Source organism: Solenopsis invicta, chromosome 13 (assembly GCF_016802725.1).
Source record: "Solenopsis invicta isolate M01_SB chromosome 13, UNIL_Sinv_3.0, whole genome shotgun sequence".
Lineage (NCBI taxonomy): Eukaryota > Metazoa > Arthropoda > Insecta > Hymenoptera > Formicidae > Solenopsis > Solenopsis invicta.
This window is the reverse complement of record NC_052676.1, coordinates 5,776,474-5,801,198: the sequence shown is the minus strand read 5'-3', so window position 1 is coordinate 5,801,198 and position 24,725 is coordinate 5,776,474. Positions and strand designations below refer to the sequence as shown.

At 31.8% G+C, this 24,725-nt stretch overlaps 2 protein-coding genes across 3 annotated transcripts; one reads left to right on the top strand and one right to left on the bottom strand.

The window, feature by feature from the left end:
- Positions 1–1,055: 1,055 nt before the first annotated feature.
- LOC105201374 (trifunctional enzyme subunit alpha, mitochondrial) lies at positions 1,056–9,593 on the top strand. Of its 2 annotated transcripts, none has more exons than XM_011169368.3 (11): positions 1,056–1,131; positions 2,607–2,716; positions 2,844–3,116; positions 3,224–3,474; positions 4,030–4,413; positions 4,642–4,812; positions 4,880–5,102; positions 6,856–7,065; positions 7,254–7,449; positions 7,844–8,046; positions 8,362–9,593. In XM_011169368.3, the coding sequence occupies exons 1-11, from the start codon at positions 1,056–1,058 to the stop codon at positions 8,563–8,565; spliced, it is 2,301 nt and encodes a 766-aa protein (XP_011167670.1). In that variant the 3' UTR covers positions 8,566–9,593. The 2 variants fall into 2 exon arrangements, with proteins under 2 accessions (XP_011167670.1, XP_039312295.1); XM_039456361.1 differs by lacking the exon at positions 1,056–1,131 and adding an exon at positions 1,165–1,556 and having other exon boundaries at positions 8,362–8,565.
- A 9,523-nt stretch (positions 9,594–19,116) lies between these two features.
- LOC105201375 (myc-associated zinc finger protein) lies at positions 19,117–24,596 on the bottom strand. Its single transcript, XM_011169370.3, has 3 exons — positions 24,323–24,596; positions 22,346–22,540; positions 19,117–21,437 (listed from the first exon to the last, which is right to left on the bottom strand). Exons 1-3 carry the CDS (start codon positions 24,374–24,376, stop codon positions 20,514–20,516), a joined length of 1,173 nt encoding a protein of 390 aa, XP_011167672.1. The 5' UTR covers positions 24,377–24,596; the 3' UTR covers positions 19,117–20,513.
- Positions 24,597–24,725: the final 129 nt, after the last annotated feature.

Genomic DNA, 24,725 nt, shown 5'->3' with positions numbered 1-24,725 from the left:
AGTTTTCTCAATAAAGACGTAGATGTAGATAAATAATATAAGTTATGTTATATCTTGTATGATACATTTATATCTTACATTTTATTTTTGTATCCATTGTGCATTACGTTTTTAATATTCATTGAGAGAAATAATTCTAAAATTTTAATTCCTATTTTTAAATAATATCTAATATTGCTCTATTGTGCGCAGGGCCTTAATTAAAAAAAAAAAAGATACCCTACCACCCCCTTTCTTCCTCTAGCTACTCTAATAGTAAAGCATGTAAAGGAAGGGCCCTATAAGCATATAATATTTCTAAATGTACGAATATTATAAAAAATAAAAATAATATTAAAATAATATTCCAAGAATATTATTCCGAGAATATATTTTTTAATTACAGAAATATTATAATAATCTTATATGTCCGCTTTATAATATTCGTGATATATTATTTTAATATCCGTGAAATATGAAAATGTTATACAAATATTATTTTTGTTCAAAAATTAACGTGAATTATTATGCATAAAATATTCCTAAACTTTATAATTATTATATTTAAGATATAATATTCCCGATAATTTAAAATATTGAAATAAATAATATTATTCACTTCTAATATAATATTCATATAATATTCAAATAATATTGTAAAAAGTGGACATATAATTACTTTTTATTAATACTAAATAACATTTCAGGATATTATTTAATATTTAAATATTATGCGTTTGTAGGGGAAAAATTTGCCCCAGGCATCATCTTTTCTCACTACGCCCCTGTTTAAACTCGCGAGAATCGCGATTCCTTGTTTACCAATCGAGTCTGATCGAATCTCTATCATGAATGCGCGTTCTCTCCGTTGTGCGCTCCGACCTGTTCCTCTCTTGTCCCCCCTCCGCGGGAGCTACACGCAAGCGATACCCACCGTTTCATCCCATTTCATCCGCAGCAAAACGACGAGACACGACCGAGTGTCGCTCGCACGCGGTGTCGCGCGTAACTCGTGAATTTTTCGTTCCTTTTTATGAGAGTGAGTGCCCGTCCGTCATTTCTAATTGACTGAGATTATGGCGAGCTGCAGGCTGTTTGGCACCCTTGCGCGCTACACCCGCGCCAACGCGAATTTCACTTCGAAATGCACAGGTGATTACGTGTTTGCTATGAAGGAATGCACTTGTAGATCGCACGTCTCGAAGAAATTTTCATTATGTCGCGAGATAATCGCGCTTTTCTGCGTTTGACGTCTGATTCGCGCCGAGTACCGTCTGGGGCAAGCGAGAGGTCGAGCACCGAAAGTAAAGAGGTTGAACAACCTCTGATCGGCAACAATCTGGTGCAAAACTGATTCGTAATCGCGAACGGCAATGGCGAACGATTTACGCCGGCTCCAAGACGCGAATTACTTGTTAGGGATCGTCGTTGAACCAAGAAAAGTCGACGTCGCCAGCTGATTATCTTCCTGATACCGGATATATGTCGATACGTCAGACCAGTGCTGCATCGGGCAAGATGCCGATAGGTGCGCCGGGCGGCATGCGTTCGACCTTTGCTCTCCCACAATCGGAGAGGTAAGGTCGATTGACGCTAACTTCGTGTCGTCGAGATCGACTGGCACCGGTGACTGAAAGTTACGTTATTTTGAGGAATAACCTGGCTATATTTGCACAAGGGCAGATCCGAGCAAATGTTACGTGATCGCGCTGTACTTTGGTACTTTGGACTTGCAAGTCCAAAGTACAGACGTTCGAGCTTCGAGCGATGAAAAGATTCGAACGAACTGCTCGAAACGAGGACTCGATCGTTTAAATCGAAAAAGAATTCCCATAGATGGCATTTATTACAGAAATAACTGACTTTTGTTTGTTATGATACATTGCCCGACTTCACTTCGCTATTTTACTTGAATTAAGGTTCGAATTAATCGTAATTGTTGATTCGAATGATTGAAATTTACGTTCAGGCCTAAAACTTTTTTAATGCTCGAATCGATTTTGATCATTAAAAAATTTCGAAAGTTTATTCAAGAGTATCTTGACTTCAAATAAAATAAATACACTCAGATACAAATGAAGAGATAAAATGTATAAAAGTATATTGCGATGTAAGATGTAAATATTGAAAAAATTAATTTGTTTTTGTTTTTCTTTAGTAGTATCTTGCATTATGAAATAACGTGAATATAGTTTTAAAGAACAAATAGAAGAAACTATTTAAAAATATGTGAAATGCAAAAAATATAGTAATAATAAAATTAAATAGAAAATATAGATCTGTCTTGAAAAGTTTGGGTCACTGCACTAGTCTTTAAATCATTAATATATAACTAAGGAGAATATTGGAATAATAAGGCTTTGAAATAATAAAATGCAATATAATTGAGTCTAATTTTTATAGAGATTTGATTAAAATATTTTTTATTTGAAGCTGTAATTATATTAAATAAAAATAATAATAAATAATGATTAAGAAAAGGGAATAACACAATAAATACATTTAGTAATACAATTAGGGGACAAATACTGTTGTATTTTTGTGTATTTTTATGTGTATATACTGTGTATTCTTGTATGTATAGTTGCTATTTTATTTTATTACTCATTTTTTAATTGTATGTCTAGGTGTGCAACAATCAATGAGAGCACTAACATCCGAAGCAAATAGGAAATACTTTAAATACAAAACTGTTGGCGATGTAGCAGTAATCACCATAGATTCTCCAAATGCCAAAGTAGGTATAGTGATATAAAAGTATAAATACAATTATGTGTGCATATGTGTTTGTGCACGTATAATGAAATTATTTTAAAATAAAAAATAGACTCAAAGTTTGTTAACACACATCTCTATTGAAATAGGTAAACACCTTAAACAAGGAACTAATGGCGGAGATAGAAGGATTACTCAAGGAAATTCAAACAAATTCTCTTGTAAACTCAGCAGTTATTATTAGTGGAAAACCAGACAACTTTATAGTTGGTGCGGACATCACTATGTTACAATCTCTTCCGGATGCAGAAGCTGGTTATCAACTAGCGAAGGATGGTCACAGAATTATGGATCTAATAGCAAACAGTACAAAGCCAATTATTGCTGCTATTAATGGGTCATGTCTTGGTGGAGGATTAGAGGTAACGTATTAACAATTAAAATAAAGTAAAAGATGTACGTGTAGCTAAAACAGGAAAACAGAAAGGTATCAAAAAGGTAAAATTATTAATTACATTGATTGTTGCAGGTCGCGTTAGCGTGCCATTACAGACTCGCTGTTAACAACAAGCAAACCAATTTAGGATTGCCGGAAGTAAGGCTTGGACTCCTTCCTGGCGGCGGTGGTACTCAGCGCCTGCCTCAGTTGGTTCCCCTTGCCACCGCTCTGGATATGGTTCTCACTGGTAAAAATCTTAAGCCTGACAAAGCGAAGAAAGTTGGACTAGTGGATATCGTTGTCAATCGCCTTGGACCAGGAGTTGCATTACCTGAAGAAAAGTAAAAATATAAATAGTACATTTCCTAAATAGATACGCTCAAATTTTTCACACTAATTTCTTTTTAAGAAATTTTGATACTTAACGCACACCTTGAGACATTTATGTTCCTGCGCATTTCTTTCTTTGAAATACTTTGTCAACTATAATTACTTATAACATTTACAATTTTTTTAATACATGATCATACAAATACTTTCTAAAAATGTTAAAATATATATAAAAGTCACTGAATAATTTATATGTCTCGTAAAAATGAAAAAAACTGATGACGAATGATTCATGGCGTATTGAATAAAAATTAACGGGTTAAAAATGTTAATTTTGGTTATTTATGTAATATTTAAATAATTATATTTTGTAAATATTTAAATAACAATAATTTGTTCGCTTGTAACTTGTACAATTTATCTCTCATACATCTATTTACTGAGAAAATATTTGTTCTACCTTTCATTAATTGTACACACAACGTCTCTTTTTTTAAAGTGAAGCTTTAATATTACTATACATTGAAACTGTATTGCATACCTAAAAATCAAATCATATTTTTTAGCACAATAAGATATCTGGAGGAAACTGCAATAAAAACAGCACAGGACATTGCCAACGGAAGACTGAAGATAGCGCGCGGTCCAAAATCTCTCATGGATAAGATAACGCAACAGGTTTTATCCATCAACTACGTCAAGGATCAGGTGTTCAAGAAAGCAAAAGCCCAAGTGATGAAAATGACGAATGGTTTGTATCCAGCTCCGCTTAAAATTCTAGAGGTGGTGAGAGTCGGTCTGGACAAAGGTCCCGTTGCTGGATTTGATGCCGAGGCCAAGGGATTCGGTCAGTTGGCAGCTACACCAGAGTGTAAAGGTCTTACCAATTTATTTTTCGGCCAGACAGCTTGCAAGAAGAATCGTTTTGGTGCGCCCAAGAGTACAGTCAAGTACGTCTTTTAGTAACTTTTCAAATAACTGAATTTATGTACTATAAAAATGTTATATTTTCATTATAGACAGAAAAAGTAACGATATTATCGAAAAAAAATAATGATAATGGTAATAACTTTGCCAAGTAGCGCGTTATCTCTCACAATCCTGAAAACATCTATTAACAGTTACTCTGTCCAAATTTTTTGTTGATTAGTATTAACAATATTATTCAATGTGCACAGAAAAATTGCTGTACTTGGCGCCGGTCTGATGGGCGCGGGCATCGTTCAAGTCAGTATTGACAAAGGTTTTGACGTCATTATGAAGGACACCAACGAAGCTGGACTATATCGCGGTGTAAACCAGATACAAAAGGGTCTGGACACCGCTGTGAAACGTAAACGAATCTCCAGGTTTGTATTTTTTATTTTTAAAAAATGTATAAAAAGATAGATTTTTTAATGAAAATTTTTTATACAGTATCGTAAAAGATAAATATTTGTCCCATCTCGACGCGACATTGAAATACGACTCCTTCAAAGACGTAGACATAGTAATCGAAGCCGTCTTCGAAGACATCGGCATCAAACACAAGGTCTTGAAGGAGATTGAAGCCGTAGTACCAAATCACTGCATCATCGCGACCAATACGTCCGCTATTCCTATCACAAAAATTGCTGCTGGTAGCAGCCGTCCTGACAAAGTAAAGTATATGTATTAATTAAATTTTAATCTCAAACTATAATATTTGATAATAATTATTTTAACGTAAAATAATTATGATTATTATCATAAAATTTACATTTTTTTTTAATTAAATTATAATTAAAAAAAATATGTCATTAAATATTATTTAATTTATCAATTATTTAATTAATTATTAGGAGTATAAATAAGTTTCCGCCGTTTTTTTTATCAAAAATTGGGCATTTATTGTGAAAGAACGGTACCTAATGTTTTATTCGAAATATTGTCCATCGCTAGCCACTACTTTTTCCCATCTTTCTGGCAGCATACGGATACCGCGTCGGAAGAATGCTTCATCTTTTGAAGCTATCCACAAATCGACCCAATTTTTTGTATCTTCATATGATGTGAAGTGTTGCTCAGACAGGTCATGTGTCATCGATCGAAACAGGTAGTAATCAGAAGGAGCAATGTCTGGTGAATACGGCGGGTGGGGTAAAACTTCCCAATTAAGTGTTTCCAGATAGGTTTTGACCGGCGCCGCAACATGTGGACGAGCATTATCATGCAGAAGAATAACTTTGTCATGTCTAGAGTAGTAGTGGGCACGTTTTTCCCTGAGTACTCGGCTCAATCTCATCAATTGTGTTCGGTAGAGAGCCCCAGTAATGGTTTCATTCGGTTTGAGCAACTCATAATACACGACACCAAACTGATCCCACCAAATACACAACATGAGCTTTTTTCCATGAATGTTCGGCTTGGCTGTCGATGTTGAAGCATGGCCAGGTGATCCCCATGATTTCTTCTTTGGGTTATCGTAGTGGATCCATTTTTCATCACCAGTGACTATACGATGCAAAAAACCCTTTCGTTTATGCCTGGCAAGCAGCATTTCACATGTGAAAAATCGGCGTTCAACGTTTCTCGGCTTCAGTTCATATGGAACCCAATTTCCTTGTTTTTGAATCATTCCCAATGATTTTAAGCGATGTGAAATTGCTGGTTGAGTCACTCCTAATATAAGTGCAAGTGCTTCTTGCGTTTGGTACGAATCTTCATCTAATAATGTTTCCAATTCCGCGTCTTCGTACACTTTCGGCCTTCCGCTACGTTCTTTGTCTTCGACGTCAAATTCACCGTTCTTAAACTTGTGAAACCACTCACGGCAACTTCTCTCACTTAAGGCAGCCTCACCATATGCTTCTACAAGCAATCGATGCGCCTCGGCTGCAGATTTCTTCAAATTAAAGAAGTAAATCAAAAGCTCCCGCAAATGACGCTTATTCGGCTCAAAACTCGACATTTTCGCACGAAAAAAGATATATGATGCTGATACAAAATCGCTAATATTTTAAGGTTATGTTGTTGTCAGATGTTCAACCGGTTCAACCTTACGATATAACGTTTTACAACAGACAATTTCAACAATAACATACTAGTGGCGCCATTTTTTGTAAAACGGCGGAAACTTATTTATACTCCTAATACATATATATTTTCTTTAATTATAATTTTATTTAAAAATTAAATACAATTATATTTAATCACAGTTAAAAAATTAAATTGTATTTATATTTGTTATTATTTAATAATAATTATTAATTATTAATTTATTATTGGTATATAAATAAAAATTATTTATGTTTAATTTTTCTATTAAATATATTTTTAATTATAATTAAATATACTATTTAATTTTTAATTATAATATATTTAGTTATAAATATATAAATATATGTTGAGCTTTTCATGACATTTTTTTACAGTTGATTGGTATGCACTACTTTTCTCCCGTCGATAAAATGGAGCTACTAGAAATTATAACTCACAAAGGAACATCTGAAGAAACAATCAAGTCTGCTATAGACGTTGGCTTGAAACAGGGCAAGACTGTTATCACAGTTGGTGATTGTCCTGGATTTTATACCACAAGAATACTTTCTACCATGTTGTCGGAAGCGATTAGGCTATTACAGGTAAACTATTGGAATCATCTTTTACAGAAGCTACGAAAAAAGTAAACATCTCTCTTAAGTATCTAAATATTCAGGAACAGAGTTGATTATCATAGTTATTAAAGTGACCGATTTTATTTTACAATAATGTCACAACAATGTTTAGCATTGATTGCTTTGATTTCAAATGCGATATTATCTGTTTACAGGAAGGCGTGGATCCAATGCATCTGGATAAACTAACAAAGACATTTGGCTTTCCTGTCGGCGCAGCCACTTTATCTGACGAAGTCGGCATTGATGTAGGTGCTCACATTAGCGTCGACCTCGCAAAAGCTTACGGTGAACGCTTTAAGGGAGGAGACGTAAATATTCTCTCCGATATGGTCAAGGCTGGTTTTCTCGGTAAGGTTTTGTTATAACGTAAAGAAAGCTTTTTTCGAGGAATGTATTAGATAAACTATTTTGCAGATATTCTTTAAAAAAAATTCATATAATTGATGATCGTTGATAGGATAACACTTATTAAATTATACAACGAAATCTTGCATTAAAATTGTAATTTTTTTATAGTTTTTGCAAATATAAGATTATTCGTTACATCATTAAAATTTTGCTGAAATATTGTTTCGAAATTAATTGCGTAAACTGCTATCAATATTTTATAAAAAGTCAATTTTTATACAAGCTTATATGTCATATAATTTTATAAACGTTGTCCTATCGCAGGAGATATTTACCGACAAACCATAAAAGTCAAGTCACTCTAAAATTAGATTTTGCACTTTGCGAATTTTAGGACGTAAATCCGGCAAAGGTATATTCGTGTATGAAACTAGCTCCAAGAACAGAGATGTAAATATGGGCGCGTTGGACATTATGAAAAAGTATAAACTCGAGCCTAAGGGTAGCACGTCCGACGAGGACCGTCAGATGAGATTGGTCTCGCGGTTCGTCAACGAAGCGGTGCTGTGCTTAGAAGAAAATATTCTAGCTAATCCTGTAAGTTAACGCTTTACGGTATTTTTAACAAATTATTGAACAATATATAATAAGGATGACAAAATGTGTGATATATATCAAATTACTATCTGTAAATTAGATACAATTCAAGATTATTTAATTTTATACCAAAATTCTATCTCAAGAAACAATATAATGATTGTTTGAGACGACAATCTAAGTAGCAATATATGTATAATAATATTCACTCAATTCGTACAAACAACGGAGGTTTAGATAAACAATTTTCGAACTTAATTGTTATTCTTAGATCTTTACCTTACATTATTTGATAAATATATTATTTAATTTTAGTTGGAGGGAGATGTAGGAGCTGTATTTGGTTTGGGCTTCCCGCCGTTCTCGGGTGGTCCATTCCGTTGGGTCGATGCGTATGGAGCTCATCGACTTATTAAAAAGATGGAAGAGTTCCAGAATCATTACGGCGAAACTTTCACGCCATGCCAATTACTGCGCGAACACGCAGCCGATTCTACACGCAAATTCTACCCGAAATAAGAGTTTCATAGCAATCCATTATCGGCATATCTTCACGTTGATTAATGTTCATCCGAGAGCTGTATTATATTTGTTTACTTCAGGCTCAGAGAAACAAAGGAAGCATCTCGAAAGGTACGAAAATTAACCCTTTACTGTCCTGCAACTCAATTTGGAGTTTGCTATTATTATATCTCGTGTGTGCTCATTCGTTAAAAGGCTCCAAAAATTGGAAGAATGTTTATCATGTTCTTCTAATCATGAACACTTTTTTTCATTGTGACAAAATAAATATAAATTTGTTGAATTTTAACCATAGGACTACACGCTATATTTTTGTAAACGCAATACTGAATCTAAATCTTTCAAACTTAGCTATTGTCAATTTCGGTAAGAAATACATATATTTCAACAAATTCTTTTCTAGTAGAATGCCAAATAACACATTATCAGAATACGATTATAAAATCGATTCCAATTTATTAGTAAAATTGTAACATATAAAGATTTTAGCTAGAAGAAATTTTTAAGAACATTAATACCATGAACTTTTCATTGGATTTCACATCCATGTGCCTAGTCCTAAGGTTAATAGATTTAATTCTTTTATAATCTTATTTCTGATCAATATATCAATGTAGAAAAGATACATTATCAGAAAAAAAACGTTAAAAGAAATACAGCTTGGACTATATTTAAAACAACTTTATTCACGCGAGATATACATTACGACGCGATTCCACGTGTGCAGGTCAAATGGGAGGGGCTATAATGCGTGCCACGCATAACGCACCGCGAGGCTGTCGCAACTTCTAGAGTACTATATATTTTTGGATTTAGTCTTTACACATCCCACGCCCATCCGCGAACGCATTGTAGATATATTCGTGCATTTATTAATTTCGAGAATTTTATATGCCACAAATATTTGATACCTTTACAAATATCTTTAGAACACCTTTACAACATTGTAAATTAAGTGAAACCATAACAGTTGTAAATCTATTTTTGCAAAATTTATTAGAAATAAAGAATTTATATATTGAGTATGCCTCTGCTTCCGAACTATATAATCAGTAAATATTTTTTTTAATACTTAAAAAATATTTTTAAAAATGTGTTAAAAATAATAGGTTAAGATTTGATTTTTATTTAAAAGTTTATTTTAATGTTTAAAAAACATTTTTTAATAATATATAGACGAAATAAGACTCTAGATATTATATTGTTATTAAATTAATATAGAAAATGTACATGTGTTGAGAATTATGAAATAACATATTTAATTTTGCTTGTTCTTGGCTCGTAAGATATTTATTGCATTTTTAATGTTTAAAAAATGTTTTGAAAAAGTTTTATTTGAAAAATATGACAAAAACATTTTTAAAAACATTAATATTGGATTAGGTTCCCTTTTTTTATTAAAAAAATGTTTATTTTAACATTTAAATGAAAGAAATGTTTTTCTGACATTTGATAAATGTTTGAAAAACATTTAAGATTAATCTGCAATGTGCTCTTTACTTTTTTTTTGGTCTTTTGCCTTTTGGTACACTTTTATCGAAATTGGCGAGATAAAAGTTAATACGAATTGTAAAAAAAGACAAAGACAATTGGTGATAAAATAGTATGCAAAGGAATAAAAAGTAAGAAATAGAAAGTAAAAAGTACATTATAGATTAGCTTTTATATAAGATTTAAAAAAAATAATTGTTTCATATTTGATACGTTTTTTTTTTTTAATGTTTAAAAACAAACATTATTACATTTTCCATGTTTATATACATTTTTCAATTCTATGAACTGCGCATTAACAATTTTGTCGATCGTGAAACGCAATTCTAAACTAAAATTAAAAACAGAATTGTATAATGTCATGAATTAAATTGATAAATAATTTAACAAAATGTATATAAATTCACAGAAAATATTAACCACTAAATTTAATTGATTGAGAAAAGGCTTATTTCCTACTTATTTACATATTAGTCTAATTTCACTTTTATTATTACTCATAATTATGATTCATATTTGAAATCCCATCTATTAATTCGCAATTTTAATTGCGTTGAAATGTTTTTTTTATTTCGTTATGACTATATGACATGCAAAAGAAGCTGCGTGATGATCGTTCAATTGCCCCGATTTCAATAAAAAAAAATCTAATAAATCAGTCCAATAATTAATATTATCCTGCGAAATTACGCATGCAGGCGCAATATAGAAATGGAAATATTTAGCTTGATGCAACAGTCAAGAGATGTTGCACTCTTGTTTACGTCGATATCATTTCTTCCAGTCGATTCTGGAGCAACATAAATTAGATATACGAGTTTTACATCTGTATCAATTTTCTTGTTATTTCCTCTGATGGATTTCCACAATTCTTTACGCTATACAAGGAACTCATAACACCACTATATATAGATAGCATTTTCAAATATTAACACTGTAATTTTCGTAAATCATCTAGAATTTAATTCATGAAACAAATTAAACTCCATTAGATAGATTTGTTATTATAATTACATAAAACGGGGCACTTAGCTTGCACATCTTAATAACTTCTAAAATTATGTGTTTAAAAAATTTTTATACGCAAGAGATTTCCTATAACTCGATTATTTTGAATATTTCTGTTGTTTTTAATTATATGAAGAAATACCAAAGGGACAAATTATTCGATTCAAATGTTATGATAGGCAGCATTTTTATCACATGTTATTAACCATTAAAAACATATCTTTTCGTTATTGTTAAATCTTATTCTTGCTTTACTTGCTGTAATAATTATCTACAAACTGATTTATAACTTTCAGTTTAGAATTAATTGAACAACCTAGCATTGACGAATGTAAACGTTAAATTTTCAATTAAAATTATTGATTATTAATACAGTTATTGTACAAAATAAGAGACTATAGTACTGCCTTCTTCTCTGTGTAGTAAAAAAGTAATTAGTAATTGTTAATTACTTAAAATGTTCAATTTTTTGTCATTTTTTTATGCAAAATATTCTCAGAGATTTACATAAAAGTTGATTTATACAAACGAATTCTTATTTTTAAAACTATTACGTTTTTTAGTTTTCTCAACAAAGAAAAGTTCTCTCGAGAAAATAATATTTACGGAATCATTCTAATTTCTTCTGTACTATTATTTTTATTCATAAATATAATTATTAATTTATTTACAATTATAAATAAATTATTAATATTATATGTAACTAAAAGATATATATTATTTAGTTTTATATAATTATATATAACTAAGAAATATAGTAAAGTAAATATGAAAATTTGTTGAAAAATAATATACTTTTAAATACGTACATGTATACATATATTTAAAAGAATGCAATACTTAATATATAATGATATATTTTAAATATGTTTTTAAAAGTATATTACTTTTTAATAATTTATCTGGCGTCTATAATAACGCAATGTAATACGTGTCGGTTACACGAGGTTCACGTTGGACGGCAACTTTGTTCAAAAAGTTGCTTCGCAAAAATTCGCGATTCCGTGTGTTTGCGTTCCGTCTCGCGGGAATTGGAATTGTCGCGTGTACGCGCCAACTTCTCATCGCCAGACGAATTTCAATAAAATCGAACGCAAAGGGTAATCACGAGGATATTTTGCGTCATCTACCGGTCCCAACACACCTGTTTGTAACATTAAAGTCGCTCAATGAGACTGAGTCCTTGGCTGATGCAAGAAAATCGGACATTTCGCGAGAGCTGTTACGCGAGATGACGGCGTTGTTTTTGCTCGTCCTGTTTCTGGCACACCTGGCCCGGAAAAGTGTACGAGATAGACGGCTAGAGAACGCCTTCCAAATGGAATGCTAAATACAGCAATATTTTCTATGACAGTTCTACTTATAGCCCGTATTTTCCTCACGCCCCGACGTCTGCAGTTATCATACGTTTCAACAATTATCTGCGATAAGAAACGTCTCGACGGTACGTGTGCGAAATATGCGTTTTAGATGACACATGTGATAAAAAAAGTCTCAACGCCAATAACGTTCGTCTGGCAGAAATTCGGTGAATGTAGCTAAACATACGTTAATCGTAACACGAGTTCGAAAAGCAGCTTGTTGAAATGTATGAAAATTGGGCCAGATACATATATTTGAAGTTTTATTTTTTTTATGTTATACATCAAAATAATTATGTAAGACGTCTAAACATGATATAAATAGTTTTAGTAATTAGCTTGAGCATTTAATATACTACTTTTAGATTATCTCTGCTGAACAAATTCTTATAACATCTCATAACATTTCTAAGAATTCTTTATACCTTAAATTTATGAAGATTTCTAAAAAAAAATTGAACTGCAAATGTTATAACTTTTCTTCGGAAATTTATAAAATGAGAAATCTTAAAATATTTCAAAATTCAAGAATTATATATTAAGAATTTTAGAAAAAAATTAAACTTTCCTAGAATTTCCAAAAAATGATCCAATATAACAAACTAAAAAAAATTTTTTAATTTATATATAAATTTTGAAAAAAATGTAAAATATTTTAAAGAAATTTTTGACTCTAATAAAAACATTTTCATAATATTTGATAAAATATTTAAAAATTTATAATTTCTAAAAAGATACTTTAAATTTCTTCAATTTTATAAGGTTTCTTCTGAAATTGTAGAACGAGAAATAGAATATTTCAGAATTCACATACATTATTTTAGAAAAGTGTAAACTCTAAAGGATTCTGAAATTTATATGAAAGTCTCAAAAAATTATATGAAAAATACTAAAAAAATTTTCAACAATAGTGTCTGGTTCAATATGATTCAACAAAAACATTTTTTTTATAAGAAAATGTCCTTGACTTTATTTTTACATTTCCAGGGTGTGTCTTCGCTATCCCGTAATTCTATTTAAACGCAGAGAATTTCAGAATAGAACATGTGAGAGAATAAGAAAATGTGACAAGAACGGGAATGTTACGTTTTAAACTCTAGAAAAGTTTTAAAATAGTATCGCTTCATTTCTGAGGAATGTTAAAATGTATAATTAGATAAACTATTTTTTTTCTTTATAGAGTTCTTGTGTGCAACTACATAATTATATACTTTTGCCATTGATTATTGAAAGCATACTTGGAGGCCATTTTGTGAAAGCCATTTCAGTTCTAGCTACTATTATAGAGCCTAGCGTCGTGTTCTGAATAAAGTTAGTCATTCCAGTTTTGAAAAATTTATTCAAGATGTTTTAAGAAGTTATTCGAAGTCCAAAATTTCCACTTTTTTTACTTTTTCAATTCAAATAAAGTATGTTTTATAGTATTTTTAGATTATTAATATATTCCACTATAAGAATTATTTATTTGGAAAGACAAAAATATTATTTTGAGACAAATATTTTTGTAAATATTTGTTTCTGCGTTTCCTTAAAATAAATTATTTCTTCTTTTTTTTTAATCTTTTTCAAAGTGACATTTGAAAGTATGTTATACTTCCATCAATAATTTAATTTAATTTTTGTAGACCTTTTGATAAGTAACGTCAAATTATTTAAAAGATTTTGAAGAACAAAATTCATGTTTATTAATTTAATTCGATAAAAAATATACTAATCACTTCATTATTGTTTATCATCTTGAAATCAATATTTTAATTTTATTTTGAATACACTTATCAGATCTCATCTAATATAAACAAAGTAATTATTTATCGAATGATAACTAATATAGTCATTAATATATTAATGCGAAAACATTGCTTCGGCCTAAGGCTCTACGCACAATGGAGGAATATTATAGCGAATTTGATTGAATATACAAGTACGCACTAATGCACATTATAAAGTCATCGTATATAAATCGGCATGTATTTAGTATATAAATATATGTATATATGAACCTCTCAAAATTCATAATATGCTTTATTGTACAGTATGGTAAAATGTGTACTTTATCATTCGAGATATGTATATTTCATTTTTATACTTACGTTAGATCGGTGTAAAACAGATTTAATGCACAACTAATATAGTCGCTATTAGATATTAGGAATAAAAATTAGAATTTTAGAATCACTTCTCAGTGAACATTAAACGCACAATTAGATATATATATAAATATGCAGAAGACACAACATAATTCATTATTTATCTCTAATATTCATTAAAGAAACTGATTCTAATATAATTTTATTATTTAACATTCTTTCATTGTGCAAAAGGCTTAAATCATTAAATTCAAAATACAGGAAAGCTCCGTGCTTTATAAGATAAAACGCTTTTATTTTTTATTTTTCAAGTATCATTGGATGATTCGGTTTGCTATTTTTAGAACTACACAAGTATTTGTTTGCATCAATGCGAAAAACCAATCCTCCTTCGTCAATAACATTTTTCACCTGCGACAGTTGGATTCTTATCGATGTCGGCGAACTCGTGAAATACGTCTGGCAAACTGCGATAATACACGTGGGATTATGCAAATAAGATTTTGCGATCTTTACGTCAACTTCTAACACATGCCCTCGTGACTCCTATTTCATAGCTTTATTACATAATAACGTCAACAGCAAGATTTTACGAAATATATTTCTAGATTCTAATATTAATCAAATATCAAATGCTCCCGTTAAATTTAGACAGATATTGTGAAATATAATATTAAAAATATGTAATTTATATATATATATATATATATATATTTATATAATTAATAAAATATTAATTAATCAGTTTTAAAAAATACGTAAATCTCGTATATATAAAATAAAAATTGCAAGAGAGTCATTTAAAAAATCAGTATTTAATGTCAATATTTTTGCAGATTTAATATAATAAATCTGTCTTTGAAAAATATATTTATATAATTAGCTCATGTATTAATAAATATAAATTATATATTAAATTATATTTTCCATCATTTCCATATAATCTCTATAGTTCTTCTTATCATATTGCCAACGACAATATGATAAGAAGAACTATAGAGATTATAAAATTAAAATGAAACTATTATATCAATGTGTCTTACGAGAATTTCCTAATATGAATCAGCATATTGGCAACGTATATGATAACGCGATTAATTGATTCTTATCACTAAAAGAAACGATATCTCAAATGTCTAAGGCGCAAATGTCTAAAGCAGCCACGCGCGTTCACGTGATGGAAATTTTCTGTGGGGAAATAAACCCAATTATCCAACGGAAATTACACCACGTAAAATGTAGAATATCACATTATTATTATGATGCAACTTTATATCAAAGAGCAATTTACATTTTACACTTTATTCAAATTCAGCAAGTCATGTCTCTTGCCAATAAAAAAAGATCCGCATAAATTAACATAAGATGCAGGAATTAATTAATTTATTTATTTCTCTGTAATTTCCTCTTTTACGTCATGACTGATGCAAATTTTAGAATCTTTCTTAACGTAGAAAACTATAGTAGCAAAGCTACGTTTTGTTAATTCTCATTACTGCTATTTTGTAATAATAATATTAGAATTCAAATTATCAAAAAAATGTAAAATAATTTTCCATGCATTTAATGGCGTACTTACGAATCTACTCATTGCTATTATTGTATATTATTAACTCGTTAAGCATCGGCTATTTTTATTCACATTTTATCTTTAATGCCAGCTCAGAGCGTCGTCCAGTATTCCAATTTACTGCATCAATAACTAAAAATCATATGTGTAAAACAATTATTTATTTCATTACTCCTACATTAATATATTCAGTTTATTTCAAATATTTTCAATAATAATCATTTAATGTGCATTTTAAAATATCCACATGTTTGAATTAATCTTTGAAATTGTCGGAGGAGCAAAACTGTTGAGCTATCCGTTGTTTCACGGGAGTGAAACTACAGCTGCACGCCTTATCAGCTCAGCAAACCTGTATCGAGCATCGCGCGTTCACGTGGACTTGCTGTGTGTCCCTGTGTGTCCCTGAGAGCTGCACGCGCCTCTCGAGACTCTAGAGAGCGACGTAACAAGCCCCTCAAGAGAGCGGCGCGACGCGCCTCTCGCGATCGGCACGATGCAACGCGACACGACGTCATAGAATCTCTCGTATCACACGCGGCTTATTTCCTCCCCATCGTTATCACTTAGCCATCTCGAGCCGCGACCTTCCTCATGCGGCTTCCGTATGCCCACCACCATAAAAACAAAAAAAAAAGGTAATAAACCGTTCTCTCATTGAGAAACAATCACGCAGCCTTTCTCTTAAAATTCTCGAAGTTCCCAAATTATAAGTCTACAATTAATATTGTAAGCCTTAAGCCGTAAGAAATTGACCGACCATGGTCGATTATTCTCCTCATATTCAACTATGATCAATTTCTTACGCCTTAAGGCTTACTACATCTATTGTCCCAGCAAACACCACGTTACATGTAACGTAAATGTTAGTTGTAATTTCCCACTCAACAATGTAACTGTTATATAACACACTCGTTATATCTTTAAGATATAATAGACAAAATTTAAGCAAAAGTTATAATTTGCTATTTTGAAATATTTTCTTTATAATATTGATAAATATTAATTGCAAAAAATTGAAAAAAAATTCTACTTATAAAAAAGAATTATAACAATGATTTAAATCTAGTAAATGCGGAGATGCCATATTTTTGCTAGTTTAAGTTAACGTTGAGTTTAAAATAATTTTTTTATTTATAAACATTTTATATTTTTACACAAATGGTAACATTATTTTTTTAACACAAAACAAAGTTGATCGTTTTTTAGTTTCTCAAACTATGCATATTCATCGGTCTTAAAACACAGCTCTTAAATTTTCGGATTTTATAGATTCTTGTTAGCGTCACTATTATTAAATTGATGATTATTAATGCAGTTATTTAATATTGTGACATTACTTTTCTGGTTCACTTTAAAAGCTGCATTTCAAGACCGACATTTTTTCGCCAAAGTAAACTACTTAAAAATGTGTAGAATGTTGTAATTCGTTGTAGTTTGACATAATTTGACCGAGAAATTCATAAAAATCACAGAAACGACGCACTACAAAAATTTAAAACGTGTTTGAATTCTAGTATTTTCATATAAATTTTTATAGCATTTTTTAAATTTGTAGAATTTTATGAATTTTTTTATATTGATAAAACAACTCATCACGGCCTGTTCCAAGTCAGGAAAAATCACGATACAAAGATTTGACAAATAAGGATTTTATTGAGACAGAGGCACATTAAATGACATACGTACAATAGAATAGACATAGAATTATTCCGAAGCATTATTTTCTCCCATCAAACCGGATGACGGATCTTTGCGTTAACTAGGGCCCTCTTGACATCCTTCTTGACCGTCATAACTGCATCTGCGAATCAGAAAGAGCTCTCCAATTTTCTTTACTGGCGAGAATGATGCTAATAATATTATTCAATTCGAAATTCACCCAATTATGTATGAAAGATTATTTTTTACCCAAATCCAAGCATAACATTATTGAATCGTATGACCGGCTTGTCAATCGTCACTCTACAGTGAGAACACTAAGGATAAAGCATCTTCCCTATTCTATACAAAAATTTCTTTGAAACAGTCATGTCCACTGAAAAATTGAATAGTATGGAAGAAAAGACACCCATATCTCCTCCTAAACCAGTCATTAACACGATGGTTTAATACCGCCCTCACCCTAATACCTGCGAGCATTGGTTTCTGTATCCTTGCCTCCCATTTCATGATAATAATATAACTCTGTCCAATTTCATATCAAGAAATCTCTAGCACAAAGGATTAAGACTGACTCTCTGACCCTTTTTTGATCGTTCAATATAAATTTGAGAGCCTATTCGTTCTGGTGTCAAAAGCATTAAGCCTGCCAAAAGAATGAACGCATTATACGAAATTATACGGTAACCGCACACCATCTTGTTGGCGAGCATTCTGAGTACTCTTCTCATGTTCCGAGTTATATATAAATTATCTACCATCATATAAAATCACCTAAGAAGTTATTATTTGAGCACTAAGATTTGCTTTAATTGTTGGCTATTACTTAATTTAAATTTTGTCATACACTTCACGATTTTATAAGTATATTAATGACTATTTATTTTTTAATTACAAAATGTTTTTTAAACTTTATTCTTTCGTATAATATACGTTATTTATAATTAAATTACTTAAAATTCTTCTTATAAAACTCAAAGTTATTTTGGAAAGTTATTATTTTAAGTTATTTTAAATTTAACAAATTATTAACAATCAAAAAACTTGAAAAAATTCAGGAATGCCTGTACATTAATAATGAACTTATTTTCAACATTTAATTAAGTTTTTATATTATATGAAAAGGTTGCGGAATCTTTTTAAGCATTTGTATAAATAGGGAGGGGAAAGTAACTTCTAAACGAAATAATAGTATAAACTTTGAAAATTTAAGAAAAATGTTTAATTTTAGCCCCATCTCATTAAGTTATTGATATTAACTAATACATTAATTAATTTATACTGTATAATTAATTAAATAATGCAATTTAGATATCGGTTTGAAGGAATTGCGGGAAGAAAGGATAGTTGAATAATATACTCATAATGATTTACGAAAGTACATAATTTATTTTATTGTAGAAAAACTTTTATACAGTTTAACGATACAATGAAGTCTTATGCCGCCAAGTGAAGTTTCTTCACCTGACTATTAACAAATACATATATCTACATATATACATGCTGCGGTCGCAGGAGCGAATGCAATATTTTAAGTTACAACAATGATGACCATAAAACATAAATAAACTCTAGAAAAAGAAAATAATATTTCAATATTAGCTAGAGAAAATGTAAAATAAAAACGGCAATAATAATTTTTAAAAATCAACAGACTCGATAACATTTTTATTGCATCCTGAGGCATTATTATTGCATCCGCTCCTACATTATCCATATTCAATATGTACAACTAGTCTTGTTAATGCGTTCATAAATCTTAGAATCCTGCATATAACCGTTATATACATAAATCAATAATGTCTCGTCTCATAAATAAATATTTTTTTTTTCTTTCTGTCTCTCGGTCAACGCGCTCAACCTCGATGCTGGAAAACTCCATTTACCGAGAGCGGCTATATCCATAGTAAGCTAAACAATAGATAAACCGAAAATGAATTGAAAAAATATTGGAGAAAATATCGGATATAATGTCTCAAATATTTTTTATATTTTTGTATTGCCTGCGAAGAATCTCCGACCAGCGAAGAATCAAACGATTTTTTTATCGTACCCTTACAAATTTTTAATTTGTTCTCATGTTCCATTCATATGCAGCGTTAAATGCAACTGTTCGATATGTTTAACGCGAACTGAAAAGGCGTGCTGCCGTATTGAGGGCTGAATTCGCTGCCAATGCGAATCTGACTCTTCGCAAGTGATTCGTGAGATAGCAGAACTCTCAAGTGAACGACACACTAATCTTCACAGATCACAGACACATTTAGGTACTTAGTTTGTGGACGATGATGAAATCCCCGATGAACCAATCATCGCCTCTTGTCTTCGCTCCACTCCTTTAACAGCTCGCTAGAGTCTTCCTCCTCGCTCAATTTGTTCTATTTTCTTCCTAGTAATCCCATCTTAAAATATCCAAGTTTTCTTCATCACATATGCTTCCAATTGATCAGATTAATGTCAATAGATCGATGTCCACTGTCATGTTTTTGTTTCCATTGATATTCTATCGGGATGGATCAAACTTTTCATTTTTCATATCTTAGATACAAGTTTTATTGTAAAAATGTTAGGTACTTCACTTTTTGTATTTAACATTTTTCCAAATTATTGAATCAACCCAGTTTTCTTTTTACACTAGCATTCCTTATGTCCATATGTTAGAAACAAAATCCAATCCAATTCGATCTTGTTTCCTGATTAAGGCACACGTGTTCGAAGCGCAAAATACAACTCGCAACGCGATTTTAACAATTGCGAGTGCATCCTTTAAGCAGCCAATTGAGGCGGTATCAGATGTTGAACGGGTCGCGTCAGTCGCGGTGCCAGCACCGGCAGCACCACCCTCAGGGGCGTCGGGGCCATCTGAGAGGCGGCGATCTGACCATTCGAGGAAGTTGACGTGGAAGACTTGTCCCTAGTGTGTCGTTTCACGTGCTTCGCCAAATGGTCGCTCCTCATGAACCGCCTCTGACAGACGGCACATGCAAACTTCTTCTCGCCAGTGTGGGTGCGCTTGTGCCGCGACAGTTCGTCACTGCGCGAGAAGCGGCGGCTACAATCCTTGTACGGGCACGGAAACGGTCGCTCACCGGTATGGGTGCGAGTATGAGCCTTTAAGTGCGACGACTTGAAATAGTTCTTGCCACAGCCTGGGTGCTCACATTCGTAAACGCGTCGCCTCGTCTCTGCCACGCTCGTGCTCGTTGTGGTGGTCGTTGCAGTGGTCATTGTCGGTGTCGCGCTGGCGACCAACAAAAGAGGCGTACGTGGTAAGACCAGTGGCGAGCCCAATAAGCTTGCTACCACAATCGATGTGGGTTTAGGCGCTAGGGGTTGCAATCTTGGTAATTGTTGCTGTTGCTGTTGATATTGCTGCTGTTGTTGATATTGCTGCTGTTGGCAGATTTCACGATCGGTATTCTTGCTATTCACAATGATCTCCTCCTTACGCAAGCTCATCTTGAACTTCAGGCTACGTAGCACGTTCTCCACCGGTCCCGTTACGTTCGCTTGCACGTTCGCTCGTGGACTGGACGACTGTCGCGCGAATGAATCACGTGGTACCAGTTGGCCGGTTGCGGGGCACCCAGCGAGATTGGCCGGACTACAGGTACCATCTCGATTGGCGCGCATTATTACTGAAACCCGAGTTGGCTCTGGGCTCGGCGGCGGCGTACCGTCTAGCAGCAACTGAAACGATAAGAAGCTGCTCTGTATTCGAAAAGTTTATTTAAATTTCTCTTAGTATTTAAGTTTTCCTCGTATAGATAAGAATTCTGTATAGACGCTGTCAAAAGAACTTTTAATGATCTTCAATAGTGTTTATTTGAAGCTATACTACGTCTGTTTCGTTTACATATTTAGCTTAATTCTTATAGTAAGTGATGGTAGTCAAAGGCACACGTTTATGTTATTTATTAATTTTACATAATTTGCGAGCTATAAAACACTTTGTAGCTAGATTACGTTGTAATTACAGTTAGTTTTACTTGCAAATTATGCAAAATTAATAAATAAATAAAATAATAAAACATAAACCTATTGCCTTTTGTTACCAGAGGCCAAGACGTACCCCTGTATTTTCTTTTGTACTCGTTAACAATACTCGAGAAATTTGAAGAAAATTATGAACATTATTTTATTCTGAACTATATGAGGACTATTTCTTCACGCTGATAAAGGAATAAAAAATCATGCTTTAATCGCAAGAATATATAAATATTGTGTATCTTACGAACTAATTTAGAAATAGTATATGTGAGATATCCCATAATGCATTAAACAATAAACAATAAGAAATAACTTGAAGCTATTGAAGAATACTATATATTCGCAACAATATCGTAAGCCATTTATCAATTGAAGATATAGCAGTCAGCATTTTAGAAAGTATCGCCAGAAGGTACGTCTACTCGAAGGATAAAAAGGTAAAAATATGAAACTGTGCGCACTTAAACAGAGTCATATCGCAACAGCTCTTCATTCCAGTCAATTAAAACAAAATGATAAATTAAAGAGAAAAGAAAAGGCAAAAGAAAGAGGAAGAAAGATATCGCAAAATGCAACTGTCTGCTGATAAGGCTATCAGTTTTATTTACCTTGGCTAGCTCGCATTGCTCGACACACCGCCGCTTTCGGGGTGGCTCATCCTCCTCCGAGTCGGAGGGCTGAGGGGTAGGCGGTAGAACAGGACCTGCGTCCTCTTCGTCTTTCCGCCTGGATCTTGCCGATTGGTTTGTAAGCTTCTCACCCAGCAGAGCCGCAACACTGAACGATAATTGCAGCGGTTCTATCTGCAAAACAAAAGGAGTGGATAAACACACAATTTCGCCGAAGGAATTTACCACATAAATGTCTAACGAATAAAATTATCTAGTCCAAGACATAATGAGATTTTCAAATAAATTATACAAAATAAAAAATAAAAAATGTATTTCTCAATAACAGTTACAAAGTAAATACGAAAAATAGAATAAATAGCCAATTCTTTTTTGTTCTATTTTTTCTTTTTTTTTTAAATAATTGAATTATAAAAAATTGTGTATAAGCATGTATTTATTTGCTTCTTATATTTTTACATCATTTATTAATGATCATATTCTTGTATTTTACTTGTTCTTTGTATTTTAAATCTTATAGAATTATATCATTCTTTCGTTTCTAAGGAAGAATATTGACAATCTTGTCACCAACCAAATCCAAAAATAAAGTTTATTCTTCAGACTTTAAATAGATTTTCACAAAATTTTAATTTAAAAATTAATAAATAGACTAAATTAAAAATGCCGCTATCCAGTGAGAAATGATAATGAAACATAATAAAATCGATGTCGATTTCGATCAAATCAATATCGAATCGATTCAATGTATCGTTTCTCACTTGGCTAAGAGCCAACACAAGATAATCGTATGTACATAAATTTTTAAAAAATAAATGTTTTAACCCTTAATTCATTCGCGTTCCCATTATATTATTTTTTAATTCAAATAAATTGAAATGAGCTATTCATGTTGAAAAAAGATGTATTCATATTATTTTTGATTTCAAATGAATTCGAAAAATCTGAAGCACGAATTCAAAAGTGTCGAAATAAATTTATTTCTATTTATTTCTATTTATTTTTGTTTCTGAGTGGTTTTTGTATAATCTATTTAAACTTATTTAATGTTAATTGATATCTTCCCTGATACTGAAGAGGGCTCAAAACTAAAGTTGGAACATTTATCTTTGTCATGTGTTTTGCTATGATAAATTTGTTATGATATAATTTGTTATGCTATGATAAGACTATCATATGTTAACTTTTAGCATTTTTAATTTCATGACTTTAAGCTTCATGTCTTTACAGCTTTGTTTCTATAAACACAATATTCCTAGAATATTATACGAATTTAAAATTTAAAATAATATTACTATTAATATTCCGAGAATACTACATAATATTTTAATATTATTGAAATATTCTGTTAATGTTACATGTTCGTTTTATATATTTTTTGAATTACTTTAATATTTGTGGAATATTATAAAGATTTGTATAACTTTATATAATTCTGAGATTTAAAGGAATAAAAATTTCTTGAAATATATTATAAAATCATTAATAATAAATGGCACGTTTAAACTCTATTTCTTACGTGAACTTTAATAAAAAAAACATTAATATTTCAAAAATCTTATTTAATATTTTATTATATTAGAATATTACATTAATATTCAAAAAATATACCTAAAATATCACTTAATATTAAATGTTACACGCTTATAGGGTTTGTAGTTAATCAATAAATATAAATAATTAGAAATTAATAAAAGTAAAAATTTAAAATCAAATTTATATAACTGAAAAGTAGGGAATATGAAATATGAAAATATAAAATTTTTAATTTTATAAGTAATTGTCTTTGATATTGTAAATGAAAAATTATAATGAAAAATTATTTGCTACAAGTATGATAAGTCACTATCATCAAAAAGACAACAAAACTAACACTTCGTAGAAGCGAGGGCATTCGAGTTTCGCGGGCGACAGTAGACGATGTTATGGCGGTATATTTAATTCACTGCCACTTACATGTTTCAACTGGGGCGAGGCTGGCGGAGAAAGAGGCGCCTGATTTGTATCCATATTCACGCAGAACGATGAACACGGGCGACTCAAAATAAAAAAGAGAACTTGGAGAGTGAGACACTGTTCTCCAAGATCAAAACAAAATAAGAATAAAAACAAGAAAAGAATGTGCGCGCGCGTTTACGCGCGTCGAGTCCTCGAGACAAAACTGGAGTAATGAACGGTGCGCGTGTAAACGTGCGGGAGTCTCGCGGCGCAATGAAGCTCTTTCAGGTCGGCGCGCCTGGCTATGGGGACGCGCCGACCCGCGTCCTTGCATGTGTGCGTGCGTGATCACGCAGCGCGCGCGGGTGCGACCAATCGCGGCGAGGGGCTCGCCGACAGCCGGCCAATCGGCGCTGTCCGG

What these genes read in the sequence shown, in the direction of transcription:
- LOC105201374 (XM_011169368.3), top strand. Translation starts at nt 1,056, where the DNA reads ATGGCGAGCTGCAGGCTGTTTGGCACCCTTGCGCGCTACACCCGCGCC. An exon ending in AAGCGATTAGGCTATTACAG is followed by an intron (nt 7,066 to 7,253) that starts GTAAACTATTGG and finishes ATCTGTTTACAG; the next exon opens with GAAGGCGTGGATCCAATGCA. An exon ending in GGTCAAGGCTGGTTTTCTCG is followed by an intron (nt 7,450 to 7,843) that starts GTAAGGTTTTGT and finishes TGCGAATTTTAG; the next exon opens with GACGTAAATCCGGCAAAGGT.
- LOC105201375 (XM_011169370.3), bottom strand. Translation starts at nt 24,376, where the DNA reads ATGGATACAAATCAGGCGCCTCTTTCTCCGCCAGCCTCGCCCCAGTTG. An exon ending in CCTCGCCCCAGTTGAAACAT is followed by an intron (nt 22,541 to 24,322) that starts GTAAGTGGCAGT and finishes TTTGTTTTGCAG; the next exon opens with ATAGAACCGCTGCAATTATC. An exon ending in AGCAATGCGAGCTAGCCAAG is followed by an intron (nt 21,438 to 22,345) that starts GTAAATAAAACT and finishes TTATCGTTTCAG; the next exon opens with TTGCTGCTAGACGGTACGCC.